This window comes from Salmo trutta, chromosome 27, assembly GCF_901001165.1.
Source record: "Salmo trutta chromosome 27, fSalTru1.1, whole genome shotgun sequence".
Lineage (NCBI taxonomy): Eukaryota > Metazoa > Chordata > Actinopteri > Salmoniformes > Salmonidae > Salmo > Salmo trutta.
Genome location: NC_042983.1, coordinates 10,505,689 through 10,530,104, shown reverse-complemented (window position 1 = coordinate 10,530,104; position 24,416 = coordinate 10,505,689). Strand labels below are relative to the sequence as shown.

Here is a 24,416-nt window from a genome sequence, read left to right as displayed (position 1 = left end):
TTGTATGTAGAACTTTTTGTATAATGTACAATTAGATTATGTCACAAATCCACAATTCCCAGAAAGATTTGATGCGGAAGATAAACCTCATTATCCCTTTTCAGATGTCACCCCCCTTCCCTTTCCTTCCCAATCAAAACGAGACCAGGAGAGTTTCAGCCCACAGTCTGCCTCAGTTTCAGAAAAGGTATCCATCTGTGTAGTTCAGTGCCATTCCTACAACATTTGTAGTCAATACCAGGAAATAAAATGGGATGGTTTAAAACGAGTGGCAAAGCATGAGAACAAACACCATGTGTAGAAAGTGCTTTGAGTGGAGTGTGGTTTGTCAAGGTGTCGTTATCAGAGTTGTTCATCTGTATTCGTCATACTATGACTACTACTAACAGAGAAGCCATTGCGCTCTCTGTTCCAGCGTGGGATAATGTTCCCACTCAAGGAGAAGCTGGTTTCTCAACATCTCACTTCTAACAGATACTCTCTGTTGTGTCTTGGACACTCTCTCAAGAGCAGACATGAATATAATGGCCTTTTGTCCAGCATAATTATAGATAATTGAGAGAAAAACAAGTCAACCTTGACTTTTCTTGAGTCCAAAAATTATTGAACATCAATGCTCACTCTCTGAAACGGAGGTAAAGTAATATTCATTCAGTGGGCTAGTCAAGATCTGTTACATCTGCTATTGTGATAAGATCCTGGTGAGAAAAGGTAAAGACAGTCAGCCAATTCATATGGGAGAGGGATCTGTATGAAGAAACAAGGTATTCCAAACAATGTATTGTGTATGATTAAGTAAATTAATCATTAATAATGTAGTTAATCATACACAACTATATCTCTCATACACTTACAGTATGATGAGCTATGCAACACATAGAAAAGACATGAAAGCGCTACCAATGAAATCAAGTTACAAAACATACATCATACACTTGCAAAAGTTCAATTCATGTTTAAAATGTCCCAAACCACACTGTTACATTCAATATATCATTGTTTCGCCTACGGTCTTAGGATAGTCTGTTGTAGGGCTAGTAAAACCTCCGGTCCAGGGTAGCATCCCAAAAGGCACCCTATTCCCTATATAGTGTACTATTTTTGACCAGAGCCTTATGGGTAGTAGTGCACTTATGGGTAGGGGTTCTACAAAGCTGACATGGAATTGGTCAAACCATGGATTAGTTAGCCATTTGATTTGGAATTTTAGGCCCCTGTAGGTATCAAAAAAATATATACAAAAATTTGATAAAATATTTAATTTGGGCTTTAGAAATGCACTGAATAACGCATTCATAAATGGGAAAAAAGACAGGAAATCATAAGGAATAAGGTATTGAAGTGTCTGTCCTATCTAGGAGGTATAAGAAAGTTCAGGAAATATTTAGTTTTTTTGGACACATATTTAACCCCTTTTTCTGTAGGCACAAAACTACCTCCATACTTCCATTCATTTTTTAAACCGGTACCGGGTTACCTGCTAATGGGCAGGTATGTCTCACTGTCTGGGTGTTCTGCAGTAGGATTGGATAGAGGCAATCACCGCAGCTGTGTAACCCTGTGTTAGTGGGCAAGTGAGCATTGTCGAAATCAAAACCCAACCCTTAAGTAAGTCATGAAGAACTCACTTACAAAACTCAGTTTTGGACAAGACTGACTTTATGAACAAAATGATCCTATTTACACTTCGTAGTAAATTTTGACACTAGAATAAAAGTTTGACTAATATAGATGCCACATATGCCATTTTCTATTAGAGAAGTTGTTTGCCTTCAGTTGCGCTTTAAAAAGGCAATCAGGAGTAGAAAAAACATGTCATGTTTGGTAAAAAGATGAGGGATGGGGCTGGAAGAATGTAACCACTAAAATGAATAAACAGAGCTATGGGTCATGTTGAGGCTATATAGTGTTTGTTTACATTTACTTTGTTAACAAACACTGGAGTAAAACAAGCGTATATTTTGGGTTCTGATGGTGTACGGCAGCTGACCTAAGCTCATGAGGCATTTCTAAGTTATATTCTTCAATAATCCATAGGTACATATCATTAATGTATAAATCCAAAAATGAATGTAGCAACTGCTGATTGCCTCTTTAAAGTATCTGTGTACCAGACTTCTATGAAATACGACCTATAATTAATAACAATATGAGTGAAATAGTTTTCCTTCCAAAAAATGGCATTTAAGTATGTTAAAAAGCAGTTTTCCTGTGTTTGAATGGTGTGGGCATAACCCAACAACAGAATGGTGTGGCCGTATACTGGTCATTAAAAATATTCTTGCTAGTAGACCGCTCATTGGCCAACTCGGCCAATAAGCCAACATGACAACATGTTCTATAAGGAAATAGCAAGCATTTATTTTATTTCTTTAAACGGACTGTTTGAGGTGGGGTTTTTGAAGTGTTTTTTTTATTTTAATTTTAAATGTATAAAGTTTTTTGGTCACAAATATGAATAAGACAAGTCAAAAACATTTTGGTATGAGTTAACAGAATATTAACTTTTAAAACTAAGATTTTCACTGGCCAGACACTTCAAAAATAGTAGTGCACTATATAGGGAATAGCGTTCCATTTGGGACACATACCCAAGGCTCATCTTTCACCCCACCTTGTGGCTGGCATGGGCCCAGCTCCATAGCTCCAGCCCTGGGATGGGTCTCTTCTCCTTTCCATCCCTCCATCAGTCTAGGTCCAGGAACTGTCCAGTTAGGACGTCCATGGCATCAGAGGCCTTAGTGGAGGAGGGGCCAGAGTCAACAAACATCTGGGGTATCTTACTCCCAAAGTAGATCTTACTGTTAGCTGCTATGGCCTGGAACTTCATAAGCTGCAGATACTCTGGCGTCAGCTTCAACTGGGAGTGGAGAGAGAGGGGGGGGAGAAAGAAAGTGAGTGTGGAGATGGAGGGAGAGAGGAGAGAGAGAAGGCAGAAGCCAGTGATGGCTGTCCTGTGATGCTGTTAGATTGTAGCCTGAGGGGCAGTGTGTTCTCTCTCTCCCACTGTTCCAGCCAGTCTGAATTCACTCCCTACCACCTCCCCATGGCTCGACGCCTTGGATATTTGTAGATCTGCTTGGAGGAAGCAACATGGAGGGAGCTGAGAGATCTTTCACTACCCTGATTATACAGATCCTTCAGATCTGCAAATGTGGAAGGGTTAGGGCCAAGGAGGACCGGCTGTTCCTCTCAGTATGTTCCACTCACCTTATTGGCCTCGGCCGCTCTCTCTGCTGTGTAGAACTCTGCATCGGCCCTGGCCTTCATCTTAGCCAAGAATGCTCCGTCTGCAACCCAGGGGTTAGACGTCAAATTGTGTTGACGCCATCTAAAATATTATTTCCACCTCCTAGTAAAATCATGTTAACATATTGGACCAAGCATATAGCCTATGTATGGTCCATATTATCAGGTATGCTATTAGCATTAATACCTGTAGCCCAACTGATGCAGCATAGTGGCTATAAATAAATAGGCTGAAGCATGGGGTTGCCCATCTGCATTTACCCTATTGGACCAATCGTTAGTATAGTTCTGCATCGGGTCAGATATCCGCGGTTCCCGGCGGGTGAGTCGCAAAAACAATCAGCTGGCGGGTAGGATGAAAACATTATTTCAACCGGTGGGTTGGCCGCGGTTCAGAATTACATTGTGGGTCAGAAACATTTTAAAATCAAGATAATACTTTTAAAATCCCAGGAGCTTGTTATATTACGAATTCCGTTCTGTGAGTGGTGAGGCAGACATAAGGCTACCATGAGAGTGTGTCGAGCCGGGAACTGTCCCTTATTTGTGTTGTGCTAAAACGTTCCAATTTGTCTATGCCAGAGCTTATGTTCCCTCTCCCCACGTGAGAATACGACAAGTTTACTTTCCATGGATAGCCTAGCACATGCGAAAATGGCTAACGGGGTATGTCTAAATGTATTGCACTTAAGCTTTGAGCTCCCATAGTCAATCCTCAGGAGACTCCTCTTTCTACCATCAAGACCCACAGGAAAAAGGACAAAAATGTCCTTTAAAAGCCCTGTTATGCCAGCATGCCATGTCACTGACCAGTGGCCTAAAGACAATTATAAACTGGGTGGTTGGAGCCCTGAATGCTGATTGGCTGAAAACCGTGATATATCAGACCGTATACCACGGGTATGACAAAAGCATGTATTTTTACTGCTCTAATTACGTTGGTAACCAGTTTATAATAGCAATAAGGCACCCTTGGGGTTTGCTGTATATTGCCAATATATCACGGCTCTGTATCCAGGCACTCCGTGTTGCAAAGAACAGCCCTTAGCCGTGGTATATTGGCCATATACCACACCCCCTCTGGCCTTATTGCTTAAATATACCGTCTTATTGTTTTGCCAAACACACATACACACCTTCAATTTCAGAGATCCTTTTCTCTGTTTCTTTCTCCATGACTTTCTGGCTAAACTTGATTTCAGCCACTTGAGCCAACTTCTCTGCCTCTGTAGAGCAGCACAGGGAGGAGACAGGAAGTGAGCCTTACATTCTGGGATTTAATGACAAAATGGGCAGAATTCCTCTTAAAAATGAGTTCAACAAAACAGACTTACAGTCATTTGTTTATAAATGTCTATAAATGTACTATTATAAAATGTCAGTTTAATATTTTTTTCTGTGAAAAGGTAAAGGTCATAGTGCGTTAGTGTCTGACCAATCACATGACTGACCGATCACAGCCCTCTTCCGCTCTGTCTCCGCCTCCTTCTCCACCACCTTCTGAGTCTGAGCAGAAATCAGAAGCTTTGTCTTCTCAGCCTCCCTAAACACACACACACACACACACACACACACACACACACCACACACACACACACACACATTAAAGGTGCATGCTAAAAGTTGGTTAATATCTTTCTCCAGTCCCACAGCATGTGTCCCATCCCTCACCAGAACATCCTAAAACAACAACAGCCAGGTAATAGCATGTTAACATGGAAAAAATACCATCATCAGTCCATTACTAAAGCCCTCCAGATGGAAGTGGTGAGTGTCCCAAATAGCATACTATTCCCTATGCAGTGCACTTGTCAAAGATCATGCACTATAGAGGGAATAGGGTGCCATTTGGGATACACCCAGGTTTGAGGAGAATATGACTACAGGACGGAAGGGGGTTGGGGGTTTTGGGAATATGGAGCGTTGCAGTGTTCTAGAATGTTTCAGTGTTACACAGCCAACTGTTTTACTCACATCATCTCGTAGTTCCTCCGAATGCTCTCAGGGATGTTGGGCTTCGTGACTCGGACCGCCTGTGGTCAAGATTGCCGAACCACAACCGTAAAAAAGAGGGGTGACGGAGAGATGATCGAGATCAGAATGAACATTTGTTTGACTTTGGAACTGCAAGTCATTACATGGCAATAAGAGGCATTCCATCACCAGGGAATCATCTAGGCTAAATGCCAAAATGACACGCCATTCCCTTTGTAGTGCACTACCTCTGACCTGGCCCCATAGGGCTCTGGTCATGGGAATAGGGTGCCTTTTGGGGCACAGACCTAGTTCAATTTGGGAGCACAAAAGAACAAATGCAATCTTACTCCTCCACAAACTCTCTGAAGTGAGCTGTATTGTAGTGTTATTCGTTCCTGGCAGAATCTACAGCTGTTATAGTTTCGTCTAGAGGATTAATGAGGACAAAAAGCTAAGTGTTTAAACCCAGAGGGGCCTTAAAACTGGAAAGAAATGAGCAGAGGTGGGGTTGGGGAGGAAATGATTATTTCTCTCCCTCCTCTCTCTTTCTCCATCTCGCTCTCTCATTTTTGAGTCAGACAGAATCTCTCATCGTTTTCCAGTCCAGATATTGCAACATGGGATCTGTTCTGTTTATTGTCTTTCATTAAGTTTTAGCTAGTAACTGAAGTCCACCCAGGACCGCTTAGCAGCCCACTCATCACCTGGCATTCATTATCACAATATGGAGCCTCATAAAGTTGAAGTACAGTATTCTACTTTAACCTTACACATTACTTTAAAAACTGAACCCTGTTTCCTGTCTGCCATTCAACCCCGTGTGCGTGTGGCTCTACCTGGATCACACAAGGATAAGCGGAGTATCAACCCGAATCAGAAATCAATACGAGGTAATCCTTGTATATAAAAACAGTTATGAAAGGTGAGTACTCACATAACATGGGCAGTTTCAATGTTCAAACTGCTCATGATATTGTTAAATGAGTATTAACCATCAATAACATATTTATAAGCAAGGATTCTCTAGAATTCCATCTTCCCATTGCTCCCTCCCCCAGTCACACAAGGATACGTGGCGTATCAAGTAAATCAAATCAATCATCGGGATTCCTTGCATATAAACCTTTAATAAACATATTTATACTAGTATGCAAGGATTCTCTAAGATTGGTTTGTTGTCTCTTCCCCCTTCCATGTCTCCTTCCCAGTCTCAGTACCTGTATGATGAGTCCAGGAGCCATGGAGGTCAGATCCTCCTGTAGGGTCAGCTTCAGGTTTTCATCTATCTGGTCTGAGGAGGGAAACCAACACGCACACACGCACGCACAAACACATACAATGGAGACAGGCTGCATCCCACACACCACCCTATTCACTATACAGTATAGTACTTTTGCAGTAGTAGTGCACTATGTAGGGAATTGGATGCCATTTGGGACCACCCAGACACAACACTAGGCCTCTGAAACCCTTTGAATATAGATGAGTTACCGAACAAGCCAATGTAGACCTCCTGTAGAGAGTGGACGCTGCAGAACTGGTTGAGCTCATGGTGAACCTTGTTGAATATCAGGGCCTTGTCGTAATCCGCTGTGAAGTTCCTCACTATATCATACACTGTAGAAGAGAAGCGAAAGAGTTGCTGTAAAGTTCCTCACTATACCATACACTGTAGAAGAGAAGCGAAAGAGTTGCTGTAAAGTTCCTCACTATACCATACACTGTAGAAGAGAGGCGAAAGAGTTGCTGTAAAGTTCCTCACTATACCATACACTGTAGAAGAGAAGCGAAAGAGTTGCTGTAAAGTTCCTCACTATACCATACACTGTAGAAGAGAGGCGAAAGAGTTGCTGTAAAGTTCCTCACTATACCATACACTGTAGAAGAGAAGCGAAAGAGTTGCTGTAAAGTTCCTCACTATACCATACACTGTAGAAGAGAGGCGAAAGAGTTGCTGTAAAGTTCCTCACTATACCATACACTGTAGAAGAGAGGCGAAAGAGTTGCTGTAAAGTTCCTCACTATACCATACACTGTAGAAGAGAAGCGAAAGAGTTGCTGTAAAGTTCCTCACTATACCATACACTGTAGAAGAGAGGCGAAAGAGTTGCTGTAAAGTTCCTCACTATACCATACACTGTAGAAGAGAAGCGAAAGAGTTGCTGTAAAGTTCCTCACTATACCATACACTGTAGAAGAGAGGCGAAAGAGTTGCTGTAAAGTTCCTCACTATACCATACACTGTAGAAGAGAGGCGAAAGAGTTGCTGTAAAGTTCCTCACTATACCATACACTGTAGAAGAGAAGCGAAAGAGTTGCTGTAAAGTTCCTCACTATACCATACACTGTAGAAGAGAGGCGAAAGAGTTGCTGTAAAGTTCCTCACTATACCATACACTGTAGAAGAGAGGCGAAAGAGTTGCTGTAAAGTTCCTCACTATACCATACACTGTAGAAGAGAGGCGAAAGAGTTGCTGTAAAGTTCCTCACTATACCATACACTGTAGAAGAGAGGCGAAAGAGTTGCTGTAAAGTTCCTCACTATACCATACACTGTAGAAGAGAAGCGAAAGAGTTGCTGTAAAGTTCCTCACTATACCATACACTGTAGAAGAGAAGCGAAAGAGTTGCTGTAAAGTTCCTCACTATACCATACACTGTAGAAGAGAGGCGAAAGAGTTGCTGTAAAGTTCCTCACTATACCATACACTGTAGAAGAGAGGCGAAAGAGTTGCTGTAAAGTTCCTCACTATACCATACACTGCAGAGAAAGGACAAAGAAGAATGGCTACAGCACAGGAGGTTGGTGGCACCTTAATTGGGGAGAACGGGCTCGTGGCAATGACTGGAGCGGAATTGGTGGAATAGTATCAAATACATCAAACACATTGTTTCCAGGTGTTTGTTGCCATTCCATTTACTCCGCTCCGGACATTGTTATGAGCCGTCCTCCCCTCCTGTGGGCTACAGTAATATCCCTTTCACACCAAGACGTTTTTCCGCCAACTTCACGATACCGCCAACTTTTTCCCCACCTTTTCTTTATATCTGAAAGGTATTCAATATTACATTTGTTTTATTTTTTTTATTTTTTATACAGTACCGTAAATCCTATGTGAAAGCAGTATAAAGTAAGTAAGTAGTAGTGGCTACAGTAAATACGGAGCTTGGTCCGAGCCAGAACGGTCCATAGGGCAGAAGCGTCTCCTGTTTCTTAGCATCAGGCAGCTTGATGTACAAGTAACACCCCTTGGACCGGAAGCTAGTCTATCGCAGGGTTACAATAAGCTGTGTTCAAAATGGTTGCCAAGTACTAGTGTGTGTTCAAGACCACCTGAAGAGAGACTGATTCAAGACCGGAGCAAATAGAGTCAGAGTCAAGATCGAGACTGGAGGGGGATAGTAAATTGTGTCAAATTGCCAGCATAAGAGTTCAAAATGTCCAGTATTTCTGTGTTCGTATTTTACAACAACATATCAATCCTTTAGAAATTCAGAATGGTGAAAAAAAAGAGACCAGTCTCAATTACTACAACACTGCTAAGTACACAACCATCCCCCCCCACCCCTTACATCTGTCATAACAAAAGAGACTTGGAGCACACTTTGAGAGAACATGGAGTAAACACAGTGTTTAAATGTGTCCAGACGCCTTTCACTAACAAAACCAGTGACTTACTAAACAATTGTTTTATTTTACTCAAACACAAGTTGGAAAATGAGCCTCCCTTTGAAATGATGGTGCTGCGGACAACACACTCTTACAATACATGGGTTACACTGGTTTTGAAACAATATAGCGTATATACTAAGGAGGGATTTGAACATCAGACATGTTATGTCACAAGTAAGATCAGTTTTAGTTTTGTGTTGAGAGAGACAAAACTTGAGCACCTTGTCAAAATTGCTCCAATGTTTGATGCATTGGCTTATGACTTTACCTGCTGAGGGTATCAGGTAGTTCACCACTTCTATCCGGTCAAAGTAAATCATCACTCCCCCACTGAACAAATAAAACAGAATGTAACTAGACATACATACAATACATTTTCAAGAATGGAGATAAAAGTAGCTGGTAATCTTTCCATCCATTAAGTTTATTTTGGGCAGTGACGACAGACAATCCTACCTTGTGCCACATGGTACATTCTTCACTTCATCTGTTTGTAGAGTGGTCTACAAAGAACAGAAAGAGAAGGCGTTGTACACTCGACAGATCCATCATTTCTGCAAGGCTCAATTCAATAAAACCTACATTGTAGTATGTATTAGTAGTATTTACACAGTAGTTATTTTCCCCATGGCCAAAAAACTCTTCTGGCAGGTCTTTGGGTGGAAGGTAGCCTAGCGGTTAAGAGCGTTGGGCCAGTAACCGAAAGATAGCTGGTTCGAATACCCGAGCCGACGAGGTGAAAAATCGGAGCAAGGCACATAACCCTAATCTGCCCCAGGGGTACTACTATGGCTGACCCTGTAAAACAACACATTTCACTGCACTTATCCGGTGTATGTGACAATACCACTGTATGAAAACCTGCAAACCTACCAGGGGTGTATTCATTAGTAGCACACTCGTAGCTAAATGTTCTGTAACAGAAACCGTAACCTACATTTACTATTAGACAAATATAGGCAGGTCCCTCCCCGTTTGGTTCCTAGTGAATACACTCCTGGTAGACTCCCATCATAGATTTGCTGTCACTTTTCAACATAAGAAGTGTGCGGGCACAGGGTGACCTTTGTAAACAAAGGAACTACCTAAACTTTGCAGTTTGATTGAAGTCCAGCCTCAGCCTTTGCCCTAGTACATTTCACCTCAGAAACCTCTCAGACCAGTCAGGTTTCAGTTCCTCTCTTTGTTCAACTACATTTCAGCCTAAACCCCAGTGAGACCAGTCATGCCCAGGGCCTAAGACACCAGTCTTACCTGCACAGACTTGAAGTTAGTGATGAAAGGCATCATGAGGTGGAACCCAGGGTTACTGGTGGTGGTCAGGAGAGCTCCTCCCCTGTGGAACACACAAGTCAAGGACGCGTTTAGGAGGGAGCAACATAACAGCTAGATCTGCCACAAATAGAGATGATATGATTCCTTACTCTGCATGCATGTCAAAGAGACATGCCTGTGCTACATAAAAATAGATCAATTTAAATGAAGACATAACATAAATCTGACCTGTAGTAAACTCCTGTGTGTCCCTCCTCAATCTTGTGTACAGAGGCGAAGAGAGCTGCGCCTCCAATCGCACAGATTATTGAGGCAATGGCACCCAACTGTGCCATCCTGGGAAGAAGAGGAAGAATAAACAATTTGTTTTTAAAGGATTGGCATGCACAATTTTGGACATAGAGGATGGATGAATTAAATAATAATCAAGCTTACAGTGCATTCAAAGTATTCAGACCCCTTGACTTTTTCCACATTTTGTTAAGTTATGTTATTCTAAAATGCATTAAATCGTTTTTTCCCCCTAATCAATTTACACACAATACCCCATGACAAAGCAAAAACAGGTTTTTATACATTTTTGCAAATGTTTATATATATATATATCAAATTTACATAAGTATTCAGACCCTTCACTCAGTACTTTGTTGAAGAACCTTTGGCAGCGATTACAGCCTCGAATCTTCTTGGGTATGACGCTACAAGCTTGGCACACCTGTATTTGGGGAGTTTCTCCCATTCTTCTCTGCAGATCCTCTCAAGCTCTGTCAAGTTGGATGGGGAGCGTCGCTGCACAGCTATTTTCAGTTTGATTGGGTTCAAGTCTGGGCTCTGGCTGGGCCACTCAAGGACATTCAGAGAGCTTCAACCCAGTCTGAGGTCCTGAGCAGGTTTTTATCAAGGATCTCTTTGTACTTTACTCCGATCATCTTTCCCTTGATCCTGACTAGTCTCTCAGTCCATGTTTTGGTACCCTTCCCTAGAACTGTGCCTCGACACAATCTTGTCTCGGAGCTCTACGGACAATTCCTTCTGTCTCGGAGCTCTACAGACAATTCCTTTGACATCATGGCTTGGTTTTTGCTCTGACGTGCACTGTCAACTGTGGGACCTTATACAGACAGGTGTGTGCCTTTCCAAATCATGTCCAATCAATTGAATTTACCACAGGTGGACTCCAATCAAGTTGTAGAAACATCTCAAGGATAATCAATGGAAACAGGATTCACTGGAGCTCAATTACGATTCTCATAGCCAAGGGTCTGAACATTTACATAAATAAGGTATTTCTGTTATAAAATGTAATAGATTTGCAGACATTTATATTAAAAAAACTGTTTTTGCTTTGTCATTATGGGGTACTGTGTGTAGATTGATGAGATTATTTTATTTAATCCATTTTAGAATAAGGATATAACGTAACAAAATGTGGAAAAGCGAAGGGGTCTGAATACTTTCCGAATGCACTGTTGATACCTTTCACTGAAGAGTTGAAGTCTAATCTAATACATAACCTTACAAATATTCTACCGCTTTTACAAAAATGTTGTTTTAGTGTAGTAAATAGTAATCTTGCAAGTTCTGGATGTTGGGACAGTTGATTAGAATAGAATCGTAGTTTAAAACAACATCTGAGCAGAGCCTTCTATTTGTCAATAGATGGCTCTGGATGTGAGATCATTCAGCTGGCAAAAGAAACTATGTTGTAAAACATGAATAAAACGTTCTGTGCCAGCTAGGCATGCTGCTGTCAAGTTAAACTCCTATTAGTCAGGAAGAAGAAGCTTAGCTGAGACATCAGCAGGGACTGACCTTACAACATTATAAGAGGATTGACCAAGAAAGGCATGGAAACTTCTCGCCTGCCTCACCTCACCCCGAAAACATCAACAACTGAAGCCTGCCACAAGTTATTAGTCTGTGCACAGCTACAACAAGAATCATATAAATCTACTATAGTGATCTTGTCTAGACGACTACAAGTCAGTCAGTCAATCAATCAATGACAGCATGCAGGCTTTTCATACCAGGTCGTGAAACTTGAGCTCGCACGTGAAGGTTCAGTCATCTTTGGTTCAGTATCTTTGGTTCCACTTTCTAAGTCTAACATGGAGAAGTTGTTTCACTTTCAATTGACAGAATGCGGACAGCTAAACATGAATTACCTAGCTAAGCGCCCAGTCTTGGATTTACTCATACACCCCTCCCAGTAACGCAAAACAAGATAAGCCAACTACGTAACAGACATTGTGCAACAACAGTTTAACGTTAAGTTTGTTAGCTATCTTTAGTTCCTACAGAGGATGGTATCTAACCTACATTGACTAAATATTTCACATACATTGTTGTTGCATGTAACGTTAGATACTTGAAAAGGCCATTAATAAAAGTGTACTCGAAACCCGTATTATTACCTGTATTATTACACGAGGTGCCTCCTCCACGGTAATTTTTTTTTATAAATACAACATTTGCTAACACCTACTACAAAGTTCACTTCCTCATTTTGCGTCATGCGTCATCAGCTGGGCGTTCTTCAGTGCCTTTAGAGGAAATATCCTTCAAAACCGGTAGAGGGCAACAAAGACTATATCAAAGAAAGCTAAATATTCTGACTGTTATGTAGAAGTTGTTTCTGTGATTTTTTTAAATCATATATCTAGGTTTATGATTTTTCTATTAATTGTGGCATTTATATTATGCATTTATACAAGTGTACTGATAGGTAAATTGCTACACTGTTTGTTGTGATACAATAGGGCAGAGTTGCTTTTATATTACTGTAACAATGTAGGAACCATAGTTTTGGTCAGTGCTTCACAGAGGATCATAATTAGTGGGGAACATGTAATGGTATAAAACCACCCCTAAATCCAGTATGCAGATGAGAGTGTTGTAATGGAAGGTCCTGTGTGGTAATATAGACTGTCCAGTGAGGGGATTCGAGTAATGCCCTGGGCCAGTGTTGATTGCATTCATTTTGGAACCGGGCTGCCTCCCGGGCATGAGCTCGGTGCCCCGTTTTGTCCGAAGTGATGTAAAAGGGATGTAGGCTAAGCACGTGGGGTAATGAGTAGGATTCTGTGCTTCACATGCAAAAGTGATTGTTTTTGATAAAAAGGCTTTATCTGCCTTCCCAAAATAACTACTTTGAAAATTCAAACATACACTACCATTCAAAAGTTTGAGGTCACTTAGAAATGTCCTTGTTTTTGAAAGAAAATCTTTTTTTTTGTCCAATTAAAATAACATCAAATTGATCAGAAATACAGTGTAGACATTGTTAATGTTGTAAATGACTACTGTAGCTGGAAACAGCAACCATCACTCCTGTGTTCCAATGGCATGTTGTGTTAGCTAATCCAAGTTTATCATTTTAGAAGGCTAATTGATCATTAGAAAACCCTTTTGCAATTATGTTAGCACAGCTGAAAACTGTTGTTCTGATTAAAGAAGCAATAAAACTGGCCTTTAGTCTAGTTGAGTATCTGGAGCATCAGCATTTGTGGGTTCGATTACAGGCTCAATAGGGCCAGAAACAAATAACTTTCTTCTGAAACTCGTCAGTCTATTCTTGTTCTGAGAAATGAAGGCTATTGCATGCGAGAAATTGCCAAGAAACTGAAGATCTCGTATAACGCTGTGTACTATTCCCTTCACAGAAGAGCGCTAACTGGCTCTAACCAGAATAGAAAGAGGAGTGGGAGGCTCCGGTGTACAACTGAGCAAGAGGGCAAGTACATTAGAGTATCTAGTTTGAGAAACAGACGCCTCACAAGTCCTCAACTGGCAACTTCATTAAATAGTACCCGCAAAACACCAGTCTCAACGTCAACAGTGAAGAGGCGACTCTGAGACGCTGGCCTTCTTGGCAGAGTTGCGAAGAAAAAGCGTTATCTCTGTCCAGTGTCTGTGTTCTTTTGCCCATCTTAATCTTTTCTTTTTATTGGCCAGTCTGAGATATGGCTTTTCCTTTGCAACTCTGACTAGAAGGCCAGCATCCGGGAGTCGCCTCTTCACTGTTGACATTGAGACTTTCAAAAACAAGGACATTTCCAAGTGATCCCAAACTTTTGAACAGTAGTGTATATTTTATGAAAAAGAGAAGTGTGTTTCTAAACGATGCATCATGCTGCCTTGTTGACAACATGACCGAGCAGCGCAGATTATCGTTCGATTTGAGAAGGGTGATCCTCCCTCACCACTTTTGCCCATTCACATCATAGGCCATAGCCTGGTTCACTTTATCAAACTCCCTCATTGTCATTTGTTTGAGAGCCATTTGATGACCAATGTTGTCTTGAACATTTTCGGGGTGTCTAAATATTTATATAAAGTTATGCCACGGTAGCCTTCAAATAGTTTCAGTTGATTATAAGGAGTTCCGAACCAACTTGGCTATTATGTGATTCTTCTGGCATTTATCTTTATCGCGACAGTACCTCTTCCCTCTGCGGAGGTTGAAAAGATTTGGCATGGACCCTCAAATCCTCAAAAGTTCTACAGCTACACCATTGAGAGCACCTTGACTGGCTGCGTCAATGCTTGGTATGGCAACTGCACCTGTCTTGATTGGAGGGCGCTACAGAGGGTGATGCGAATAGCCCAGTACATCACTGGGCCTGAAAGGAAGACCCGGAAAATCGTTAAAGACTCCAGCCACCCAAGCAATATACTGTTCTCTCTGCTTCTGCACGGCAAGCAGTACCGGAGCGTCAAGTCTGACACCAACACGCTCCTGAACAGCTTCTATCCCCAAGCCATAAGACTGCTAAATAGCTAATGAAATGGTTACATGGACTATCTGCATTGACCCTTCTATTTTATTTATATTTTTGCACTGACTCTATGCACATTCTACACACTCACTCACACACACTCACACTGACACTCCAACACACACAAACACACACACACCATTTGCTCACACACACATACCACGCACACACATTCATACTGACTCTAGACACACGCGCACACAAACTCACATACAATCATCATATACGCTGCTGATACTCTGTTTATCATACATCCTGGTGCCTAGACACCTTACCCCTATACATATCTAACCCTACCACTCCAGTATCCCTGTACATTGTAAATATGGTATTGGCATTGACCCTGGAACTGACCCTGGAACAACCTGACTCTGTAACTGACCCTGGAACTGACCCTGGAACTGAACCTGGAACGAACTGACTCTGTATATAGCTTACTTATCTTCTTGTGTTCTTTTTATTTATATTTCTTGTGTTTTTGTTCGACTTAAGTATATATATATTTTTTTGTTGTAATTTTAATATATATATATATTTTTTTATAGTACTACTGCATTGTTGGGAAAGAGCTAGAACGGCGTTTCACTGTGCTAGTGCACGTGACAATAAAAACTTGAAAACTGATTCCATGTGCTGGACTGCCTAAATTAGCTGATGATGGTGCTCTGGTACCGCTTGCCGTGCAGAAGCAGAGAGAACAGGCGGCAGCGTAGCCTAGTGGTTAGAGCGTTGGACCAGTAACCCAAAGGTCGCAAGATCAAATCCCCTAGCTGACAAGGTACAAATCTGTTGTTCTACCCCTGAACAAGGCAGTTAACCCACTGTTCCTTGGCCACCATTGAAAATAAGAATTTGTTCTTAACTGACTTGCCTAGTTAAATAAAGCTTTTAAAAAAATGGTTAGAGTAGTGGTGGACTGCAGCAATGGCAGAACTCACAACTCACAAAATATTATTTGAGATGATCTAGCTACATTATAGTTAGGATACATTTGATTATTTATTGTGCAGCTCACAAGGTAGAGTGATAACACCTTATCAAGCTTGAAAGACATCTGATTTATGTGTGTTGCTGCTTCCTCACTTCCAAAACGAGCCTTTTATAGCCCTCGATCAGTCGCTTTAGACATATGAAAAGCCAGCCCTAACCCCTAGGTGCCGCAGTGCATGGCAGATCTGTGCTGTGCATTTTAAACGGGGAAAGAAAAAAAGGAACAACAGAGCGAGGGAAAATAAGTTTGTCAGAGTTCATTAAGTATCAAGGGAACATCGCTGGAACTGGCAACGTAAGCCGCACCGGGGCCCTACCATTAATCACGACTGACAAGGAACCAGGGGCCAGGGGAGGAGGGGGGAGGGAAGGGGGGGAGTGCACGGGTGCTGCTGCCAGAGACTCTGGTAGTGATTATAGCATGGGGTCTACACACAGAGCGAAGGTGTTGAAGGTAGAACAGACGAGACCACAGCCTAAAACTCATTGTCCAGGTATGTTTCCACAGTCTGAACAACAAGGAGCCCACCATTGTGATTTTATCACTGTTTTCCCTGTACTGTTTCCTTACCGTTACTCTTTTCAGAAGATTATATAAATCACACCACGCCCGTGTAACATTAATAATATACAGTGTGTAGCAGCAGTAAAGGGTGGCATGGTGCTCAGAGTTTTGCTTGTGGCTGTTTTGTGTGAAGTCTGGCTTAATAGTGTGCATGAGGTAGCGAAGAGTGTAAATGAAAGAGAGCGTCCTCCGTATATCGCTGTCTGCTTTGCCCTGCCTTGTTTTCTCAGTACCCCAGCAGGGCTCTCCTGGCTGTTAGCCCTCTCTACACTGCCACTCCAGAAGAGAAAATAAATGGGAGAGAGAGGAAAAGGACCCTGTGACTCGTGAAGATGGAGGCCTCTGTTAAGTGCTGTTCTTGAAAGCACGTCTGGCCTCATTAGCTGTCAGTTGTAACAATACTGAACTGGCAGCGAAGACTGCTCTGAATCTAGCAACCATAAATCACAGCCTGACAGCCCTCTGACAGGCTGGGAACCAGCACACATGCAAGCCTTGCTCCTGCTCCTACTCACACACAAGCGTACACCGCACAGCACATCTACAGACAGCCCAACCCACACACTCCAAAACACACCCTCACTAACACACATGCCCACTGCAGCACTGTCTTCCTTCCAGAACAGGCGAGGTTGAGAAGCGAGGTTTGGACTGGAAATGTCTGAATTATTCCCTGGAGCTTTGTGTCTTGTGTGTGTGTGTGTGTGTGTGTGTGTGTGTGTGTGTGTGTGTGTGTGTGTGTGTGTGTGTGTGTGTGTGTGTGTGTGTGTGTGTGTGTGTGTGTGTGTGTGTGTGTGTGCGTGCGTGCGCGCACGCACGCACGCACATACATGCGTGTATGTCCATGTGTTGTACCTAGTAACCTCCAGTCTATTGCTGTGGCCTAGTGGGGGTTGCTCGAGTATCAATCTGCCGGCGTCCATTAGGTTGACGCGTGACGGTGAGTGTGACATGGCTGGAAAGAAAGGAAGCAGCAGAAACAAGGCCTGTGGGTCATTAATCACAGGGCCCTGACACACACATACCAGGAGGCCAGGGGCACTGTCGGTGAGCTCACAGCTGGGACAAGCTCAACAAATACAGGCTCTCTCACACACACACACACACACACACACACACACACACACACACACACACACACACACACACACACACACACACACACACACACACACACACACACACACACACACACACGTGGTTCAGACACACACACACAGGTACAGGCACACGGGTGTACACACATACAGACTCTCAGACAGCCAAGAAGGCCATGGCACCATGAGTGAGCTTACAGCTGGGCAAGACACCACTCAACTCACAAGACATGCCGGCCAACTACTCATACTCATACCCTGCATTCCCCCCCTCCCTCCCTGCCTCTCTCCCTGCCTCTCTCCCTCCCAGATTCCAAGCTCTCTCCATCTGACGTCCACCCCCCCACCCCCCCTTCACCATAGCCTCACAATGGCTAAGACACCTGACACAAAGTTAAGCAGGAAGGAAATAAGTCAAGATATTACTTTTAGCTTTTGGAAACTGATGTTCTGCTACCTTTCCCCTCTACTCTATTTCGGTGCCATTTAATATCATTACTGTTTGTGCTCCAGGTCTTGGATGTCCTCCTCTCCTCTCTGCTGACAGAAGTGGTCCCAGTGCAGAGTAACACAAGCTTGACCTATCTCTCTCTCTTTCTCTCCCTCTCCCCCCTATATCCCTCTCTATACCCTCTATCTCACTCTCTCTCTGTCTTTCCCTCCCTCTCTCCCTCCCTCGCTCTCTCTCACACACTCTCTCTCTCCCTCTCCCTCTCTCTCTTCCTCTCCATCCCCTCTATCTCTCTCTTTTCTCTCTCTCTCTCTCTCTCTCTCTCTCTCTCTCTCTCTCTCTCTCTCCAGCAACACATTAATCTTCTCCTCGTTGCTGAGATCTCCATTTAACACCTTCCTCTTCATCTGAAGAGTTATGAGAGGGCTCAGTGTGTGTGGGCGGGGTAAAATGTGGGCGGGGTAAAATGGTCCTGTGAATGTGCGTAAGTATATTTGTGGTACATAGAGACACAGTGTGTGCGGTGCTGTGGGGGTGTGGGAAAGGCTCTTCAAATGGCTTCAGCGGGGCATTGGAAGAATGAGAAAATTCCTGATAGACAGCCCCTCATGCATCTGCTGGAGGAACTAGATAGAGGCTGTAAGGCTAACAGCTGCTAGCCATCTATCTGGCCTCGCTGGAAGGAAAAGGGTGGTCTGCAGGGACTCATCAATAGGCAATGGGGAGTTTGTATGGTAAACCTGTGGCCCACAGGACTCTGGTCAAAAGTAGTACACTATTATAGGGAATAGGGTACCATTTGGGATTGGGACACGTTCTAGAACCTTTGGATAAACCAGTTGGGGGTTTTGATGAATGCATTGATGGATTTTTATTATCGTCTTAGTCATATCCATTGAGAGTTGTACTGTAGAGGTATTACACTTGACAGTGCATATCCCATGTCTTAGGAAGCATGTTGTACATGCATGCACAGTTGTGACATCAAGTCTCACCCTGATTAATGGAAAAATAACTAGTTTTGTTGTCCCTTTCTCACTTAAAGGGGATTTATAGTATAATCTATTGCTTTGAGTGCAGGTCTATTAATTCATTCATTCAAAAAAGGCAGCTTGACAGGTTTGTTGATTTATTGCGTGGGGGATTTATTGACATTAAAAATGTGACAACATTTTTCTTTCATAATACCAAAAATATGAAAGTAGCACTGGAAATCCTACTCTTGACATGTTGCCTTCTAAAACCAAGGGGCAAAAGTTTGTCAGTCACAGTATTTACTTGGCTGTTTCTGCCTCCCCCCCTCCATCCCTCCCTTCCTCTCCTTTATCCCTCCCTAACTCTCTACCTCCTGTGCCCTAATGCTCCCTCACCACAAATCCCTTCCCTCGCTTCTCGCCATCCTGCCTCTCCCCTCCTCCCCCTCCCTCTCCCAGCACTCCCCTAACCCCACTATGGCCTCACACACCAGGCCTGCCATAAATCAATGGGCAGGATCGTGTCTGCCAGTTAGACTAAACAAGAGCATTTGTGAGGATTTTGCTCCACCCCATTAATCATCTTGACAGTTTGAAAAACACATTTCCCCTTTAATGACTGTATTTGGATAATCAGCTCTGTTTCCCCTCCTGGCTTTCCCAGCCCCTCCCCTCTTATCCCCTCCCTCTTTTTCTTTCCGCCCCAAGCAACATCACAGGCAGCTGGGTTGGCTTATTACAGGACAGAGGGCTGCGTCCCAAATGGCACCCTGTTCCCTATAAAGTGCATGACTTTTGCCCAGGGCCCATAGGGCTCTGTGCACTATATAGTGACTAGGGTGCCATTTGGGACGCACACGGAGAGGAGGGGGTGAAGAAGGAGTGAGGGAGGGGTCTCTCTCAGGCTTCTAAAAGGGGCTCAAGTAAAAAAGTGAAAAATAATTACAGCTTGGGCCTCTGGAGGGAATTTGTTTTTTTCACCGTCTCTCAAGAAACCGCTATGACTCTCCTAATGTAAAGTCCCATATGTGAACACACTCTCACAGTCCCGCTGAATTAAAATACACACAACACATGGATGGGCATGAGATGCCAACACAAGACAACTCTGTAATGTAGTGCTATAGGGGCAACAAGAACTATGGAGACTCGTGGGACAATATATCTATCCACTAGCTAAATACAAGGGCTCATTAGAGTCACTGTGATGGAATCAGGCCATAAGTGTCAGTTTGGACCAACTGTGTTCACTGTGTCTTACTCAGAGCTGTCACTGCCTAAGGGAGACATGAAAGCTGAAGCTTAGGTATGGGAGTGAGAAGGGGAACTCTTGCTCTGTGTGTGTGTGTGTGTGTGTGTGTGTGTGTGTGTGTGTGTGTGTGTGTGTGTGTGTGTGTGTGTGTGTGTGTGTGTGTGTGTGTGTGTGTGTGTGTGCTTGCGTACATTTGTGTGTGGTGGGGTGGGGGGGGGTGGGGGGGGGCACCGGCAGTGTGTTGACACCTGGAATTATGTCTCTGTTTGAACAGTTGCGAGACGACAATACCATCCCCTGAATACACTCTCTACCGATGAGTGAACATGGCACACAGAGACACACAACACTGTTTGCGCTAGAGGCAGCGCTCATACACTACAGTCAACCAATCATTCGTTCTCGTTACCTACAGTCTGAAGAAGTTCAGTCCTCACATACTGGTATTCCTATAGAGACTGACTGTGTAATAGATGAATAGATGGTTACTCATCAAGACGGATCACATCCTTTTATTTCAACATGTGGTTTCAATTTCACATGTCAGATAAGTTCACCCTAGGCCCAAATATAAGTGTACAAGATAACCTTGATTTTGCCTCTGATAAGAATACAAATTTGGGATTGATTAGACTTTGAAGTTCATGACTTTGCGAAATTCAGACCAGCTGCATTGAAGGTATGACCTAAATAACTTCTCTCTAGCTAGACATTTTGACTAAAGAGTGCGTCTGGGTTTGGACAGACTCTTTGATTTGAGAGAGACAACAGAGGCAGAAACCATAAGGGTTGTTCCACCAATTTGTAACCTTTTGAGAAGTGTAACTTGGTCAAAAAAACTTTTGATTTCACCTAATTTTAACATTCTGTCATCAAGAGCACATGTTCAATTTATTCAAAAAACACGTCTTCCCATCTCAAGAAGTTAAATAACAAAATGACTATAGTATGTACCTATAAGTGGCAAATAAAATCAGGATTGACCGACCGTAACAGGGTTAATGATCTCATCTTAAATCAGGAATAAATCCCCTCATGAGGGGGAATGGAAGCTTGTTGTGTGCAAGCTTCACAAAAAAATGAAATTGCTAAAACCTTTTTGGCCTGTCCATCTATTGGTAACAGGGTTGACGTGTTATGTTTGACCTGCAGTTTTCCACCACAAAAGGTCAGAAAATGACCAAAAAGAGTAGAACCAGCTCACCTGCTTTTACACTATGATTTGACTATTAGATGTTCAATGTATTTTTTTGACAAAAATATTTAAAAAGGAATATTTTCACCATATTAAAATGAGAGTTCAGTGCACATAACAGGGTTGACCTTGAAAAGAGGGACATAAATACATGAATCATTAATCACATTAAATAAATAATAATCAACAGGGTTGACATAGGGACATGCTGAATTTTGCCACTTTAAAAAAATCAGAATAATGGAATTTCCCATGTGTTCTATAAAATACCACTTCATTTAATATAACAGGCATTTAAAATTCAAAATTGGTGCACAACTTCTACTGAAAATATCAAAGGGACGTGAAGAGGCACTCTTTTCGTGGAACGATCCATAAATACTAAGTGAAGGGGGAAAAAAATGGCATACCTAGCTAATAATGGCAAGTAGCAGGGCCAACGCTCATTCCTTGCCAAGGCACCTTCTCCTGTGCAACACCGTGATTGTGACATCCCCGCCAAGCTCTCCCAGCTCACAAACAAATGGAATCCAGCTGCAATAGCGGTATGCGCGTTATTAGCGGTGCGCCATAATTGCGATGTACTTTTCTGCTCCGGGGTTACCGGGTGTATGTTTATTAACGGCGCACACGCATGCAATGGGACAAACGAGATTGGAGCAGAGCAGAAGAGGTGGTGGTTCAAACGAGTTTGGCCTCCCTTGGGGCGCCATGTGCTTTATTTCTTTGTTATTGCTTTAAAGACTGGCATTATGCTGTGCTTAAATTCGGGTGTGAATGAGATGAGAGGTTGATTTGAAGCATGTAGAGAGAGGCATTCCTCGTGTTTTTATTTGGAAATAAAGCAGGAACTGTGTGATTGCTTAATGGCCCTGATGAAGGATGTGTTTTACCATCTGGTTTGCTTTACAGTGTGGTCACTGTTGGAAAGAGTAGAGCTCTGCATTGTGTCCTGTTCTGAATGAAGCTCAACATAGAGGTCAGAGTCATGGAAGTTGAAGTTAACATTTGGTTTTGTTTGACTGTTTGTTTGTGTATATGAGAGAGAGAGAGAGTGTAAGTGAGAGAAATAGAGAGAGAAAGAGAGAAATAGTGTGTGTATATGAGAGCGAGGATGCCTCTCTCTCTCTCTCTCTCTCTGCCATGGCTGTCAGCATGGTAAGCCAGTGTGGACTTGGCGTCTAATTGAGGAGCAGCTCCACACCCTATCATTAATCACTGGGGCCGTCTGCCCAGGACCCCACAGTGACATGCAGCCAGGCAAGCAGGCAGGCAGGCAACACAGCTCTCTTTCAGCCCGAGAGAGAGGCTACAATCTCCCTTGTTGTGTCCCAAATGGCACCCGACTCCCTTTATAGAGCATTACTTTTGACCAGGGTCCAAACGGTTCTGGTAAACTTAGTACACTATGTAGGGAATTGGGACGCAACTGGGACGCTACCAATCGGGAAGCAACCTCTCTCTGTCTGTCCCTGTCCCCACCACACCCAGGAAGTAGGGACAGGACAGGGAGATCAATCTATCTCAGGTGTGGGCCCTCCTTGGAGGACAGCAGCTGGAGACTTTATGAATTGCCCTCCTCACCCCTCCTTCTCCTCGCCCAGCCAGCCTGCAGAGCAGAGGCGACAGAAATTGAGAATCTGGGTGTTGACTCAGCTGGAGCAGTGAGAGGGGAGAAAGATAGATGGAGAGTGAGATTGATGAGAGTACTTGGATGGAAAGAATAGTGAGGCATTTGATGAACGAGTGTAAATAGCGACAGCGGAATTAATTCCTCCCTGTGGACAAGATTGAAAGTTTTGCCCTCAGTTTGACCTCTGGCTCTAGGCCCCTCTCTAATACACTAGTGTGAGGCTGATCTGTCACAAGTATTTTAAGGGCCAGTGCCAGCCTCACCCAGGACATTAACTTCATATTTAAACTCTGACGTTTACTACTACATTTACACAGGGACCCGGATATACAAAGTCAATAGCCATGTACAACATGGCAAAGAGTAATAAGTAGTACAGTACTCAGTCAAATATATAATCTTTACTTCTACAACAGACCCATAGGTGGCAACACAAACCAGGGTATGACCCAGTTTAGTGGACCGCTTTTAAACAGTTTAACATTCTTCAATATAAAAGTTCTTGTTATTTACAGTACAACCTCAAAACAACAATTTCTCTGTCCTAGTTTTGATTCCAACCCTGAAATCAGGTAGAGAACCCAGATAAACCATATGTGTGGCAGACACTCCCATCCCCCTCTGCTGTGGGCCTTAGCTTGTTCCTGGGGATGAAAAATGTGTCCGCTGGGCATCCCTCCTGATGAGTTCCTGTGCTCAGCTCTCAGGGCAGAGTGATCTTGATGGTCTGGAGCTGGCCAGCCCACCATGGTTTGGGAGGGTGATCTATTTTGTTAATGGCCCTGTCAAGTGACACCTGTGCTCGCCTCTCTCTCTTTCTCTCCCCCCTGTCTGGAGTGCTAATGAACCGAGAGTGCTTCTCTTGCTAGGGGAGTCTGGGTCAATAGCCGCCCCTGAGACAGACTACTAGCCTTTTTACTCCTGGATAAACCTCCTATACTATACACTGTCAGACAGTTAAAGGCTGGAGAAATAAACCATTATTTAACCAAGATCCAAACCCCTGGAATTGCTGAACTGTGCTGTTGTTGTTACCTAGGCTTACATTCTCTTTCCTTAATATTAGTATCTAACAAATACTAAAAACAGACAAATCTGACCTCAGATTATACATAATACAGTTTTGTATTTATTAACCTACAAAATGCTTTCCCCCACCAGGAGAGAGCCGTAGAATGCATCCCAAATGGCACCCTATTCCCATAGAGCTCTGGTCCAAAGTAGTGTCCTACATAGAGAATAGGGTGGTATTTGGGACGCACATAGTCTTTTTGTTTGCGCTGCCTGGTTTAAAGGCTGTACTCCTC

General features: G+C 43.1%; 1 protein-coding gene across 3 annotated transcripts; it reads right to left on the bottom strand.

The window, feature by feature from the left end:
• Positions 1-12,695, bottom strand: LOC115164288 (erlin-2). 3 transcript variants are annotated; one of them, XM_029716604.1, is made up of 13 exons: positions 12,589-12,695; positions 12,202-12,277; positions 10,403-10,510; positions 10,154-10,235; positions 9,356-9,402; positions 9,168-9,229; positions 6,718-6,843; positions 6,444-6,517; positions 5,224-5,282; positions 4,701-4,792; positions 4,386-4,475; positions 3,211-3,290; positions 1-2,860 (listed from the first exon to the last, which is right to left on the bottom strand). In XM_029716604.1, exons 2-13 carry the CDS (start codon positions 12,240-12,242, stop codon positions 2,687-2,689), a joined length of 1,035 nt encoding a protein of 344 aa, XP_029572464.1. In that variant the 5' UTR covers positions 12,243-12,277; positions 12,589-12,695; the 3' UTR covers positions 1-2,686. The 3 variants fall into 3 exon arrangements, with proteins under 3 accessions (XP_029572464.1, XP_029572465.1, XP_029572463.1); XM_029716605.1 differs by lacking the exon at positions 12,202-12,277 and having other exon boundaries at positions 12,589-12,692; XM_029716603.1 differs by lacking the exon at positions 12,589-12,695 and having other exon boundaries at positions 12,202-12,404.
• Between the last annotated feature and the right edge of the window lie 11,721 nt (positions 12,696-24,416).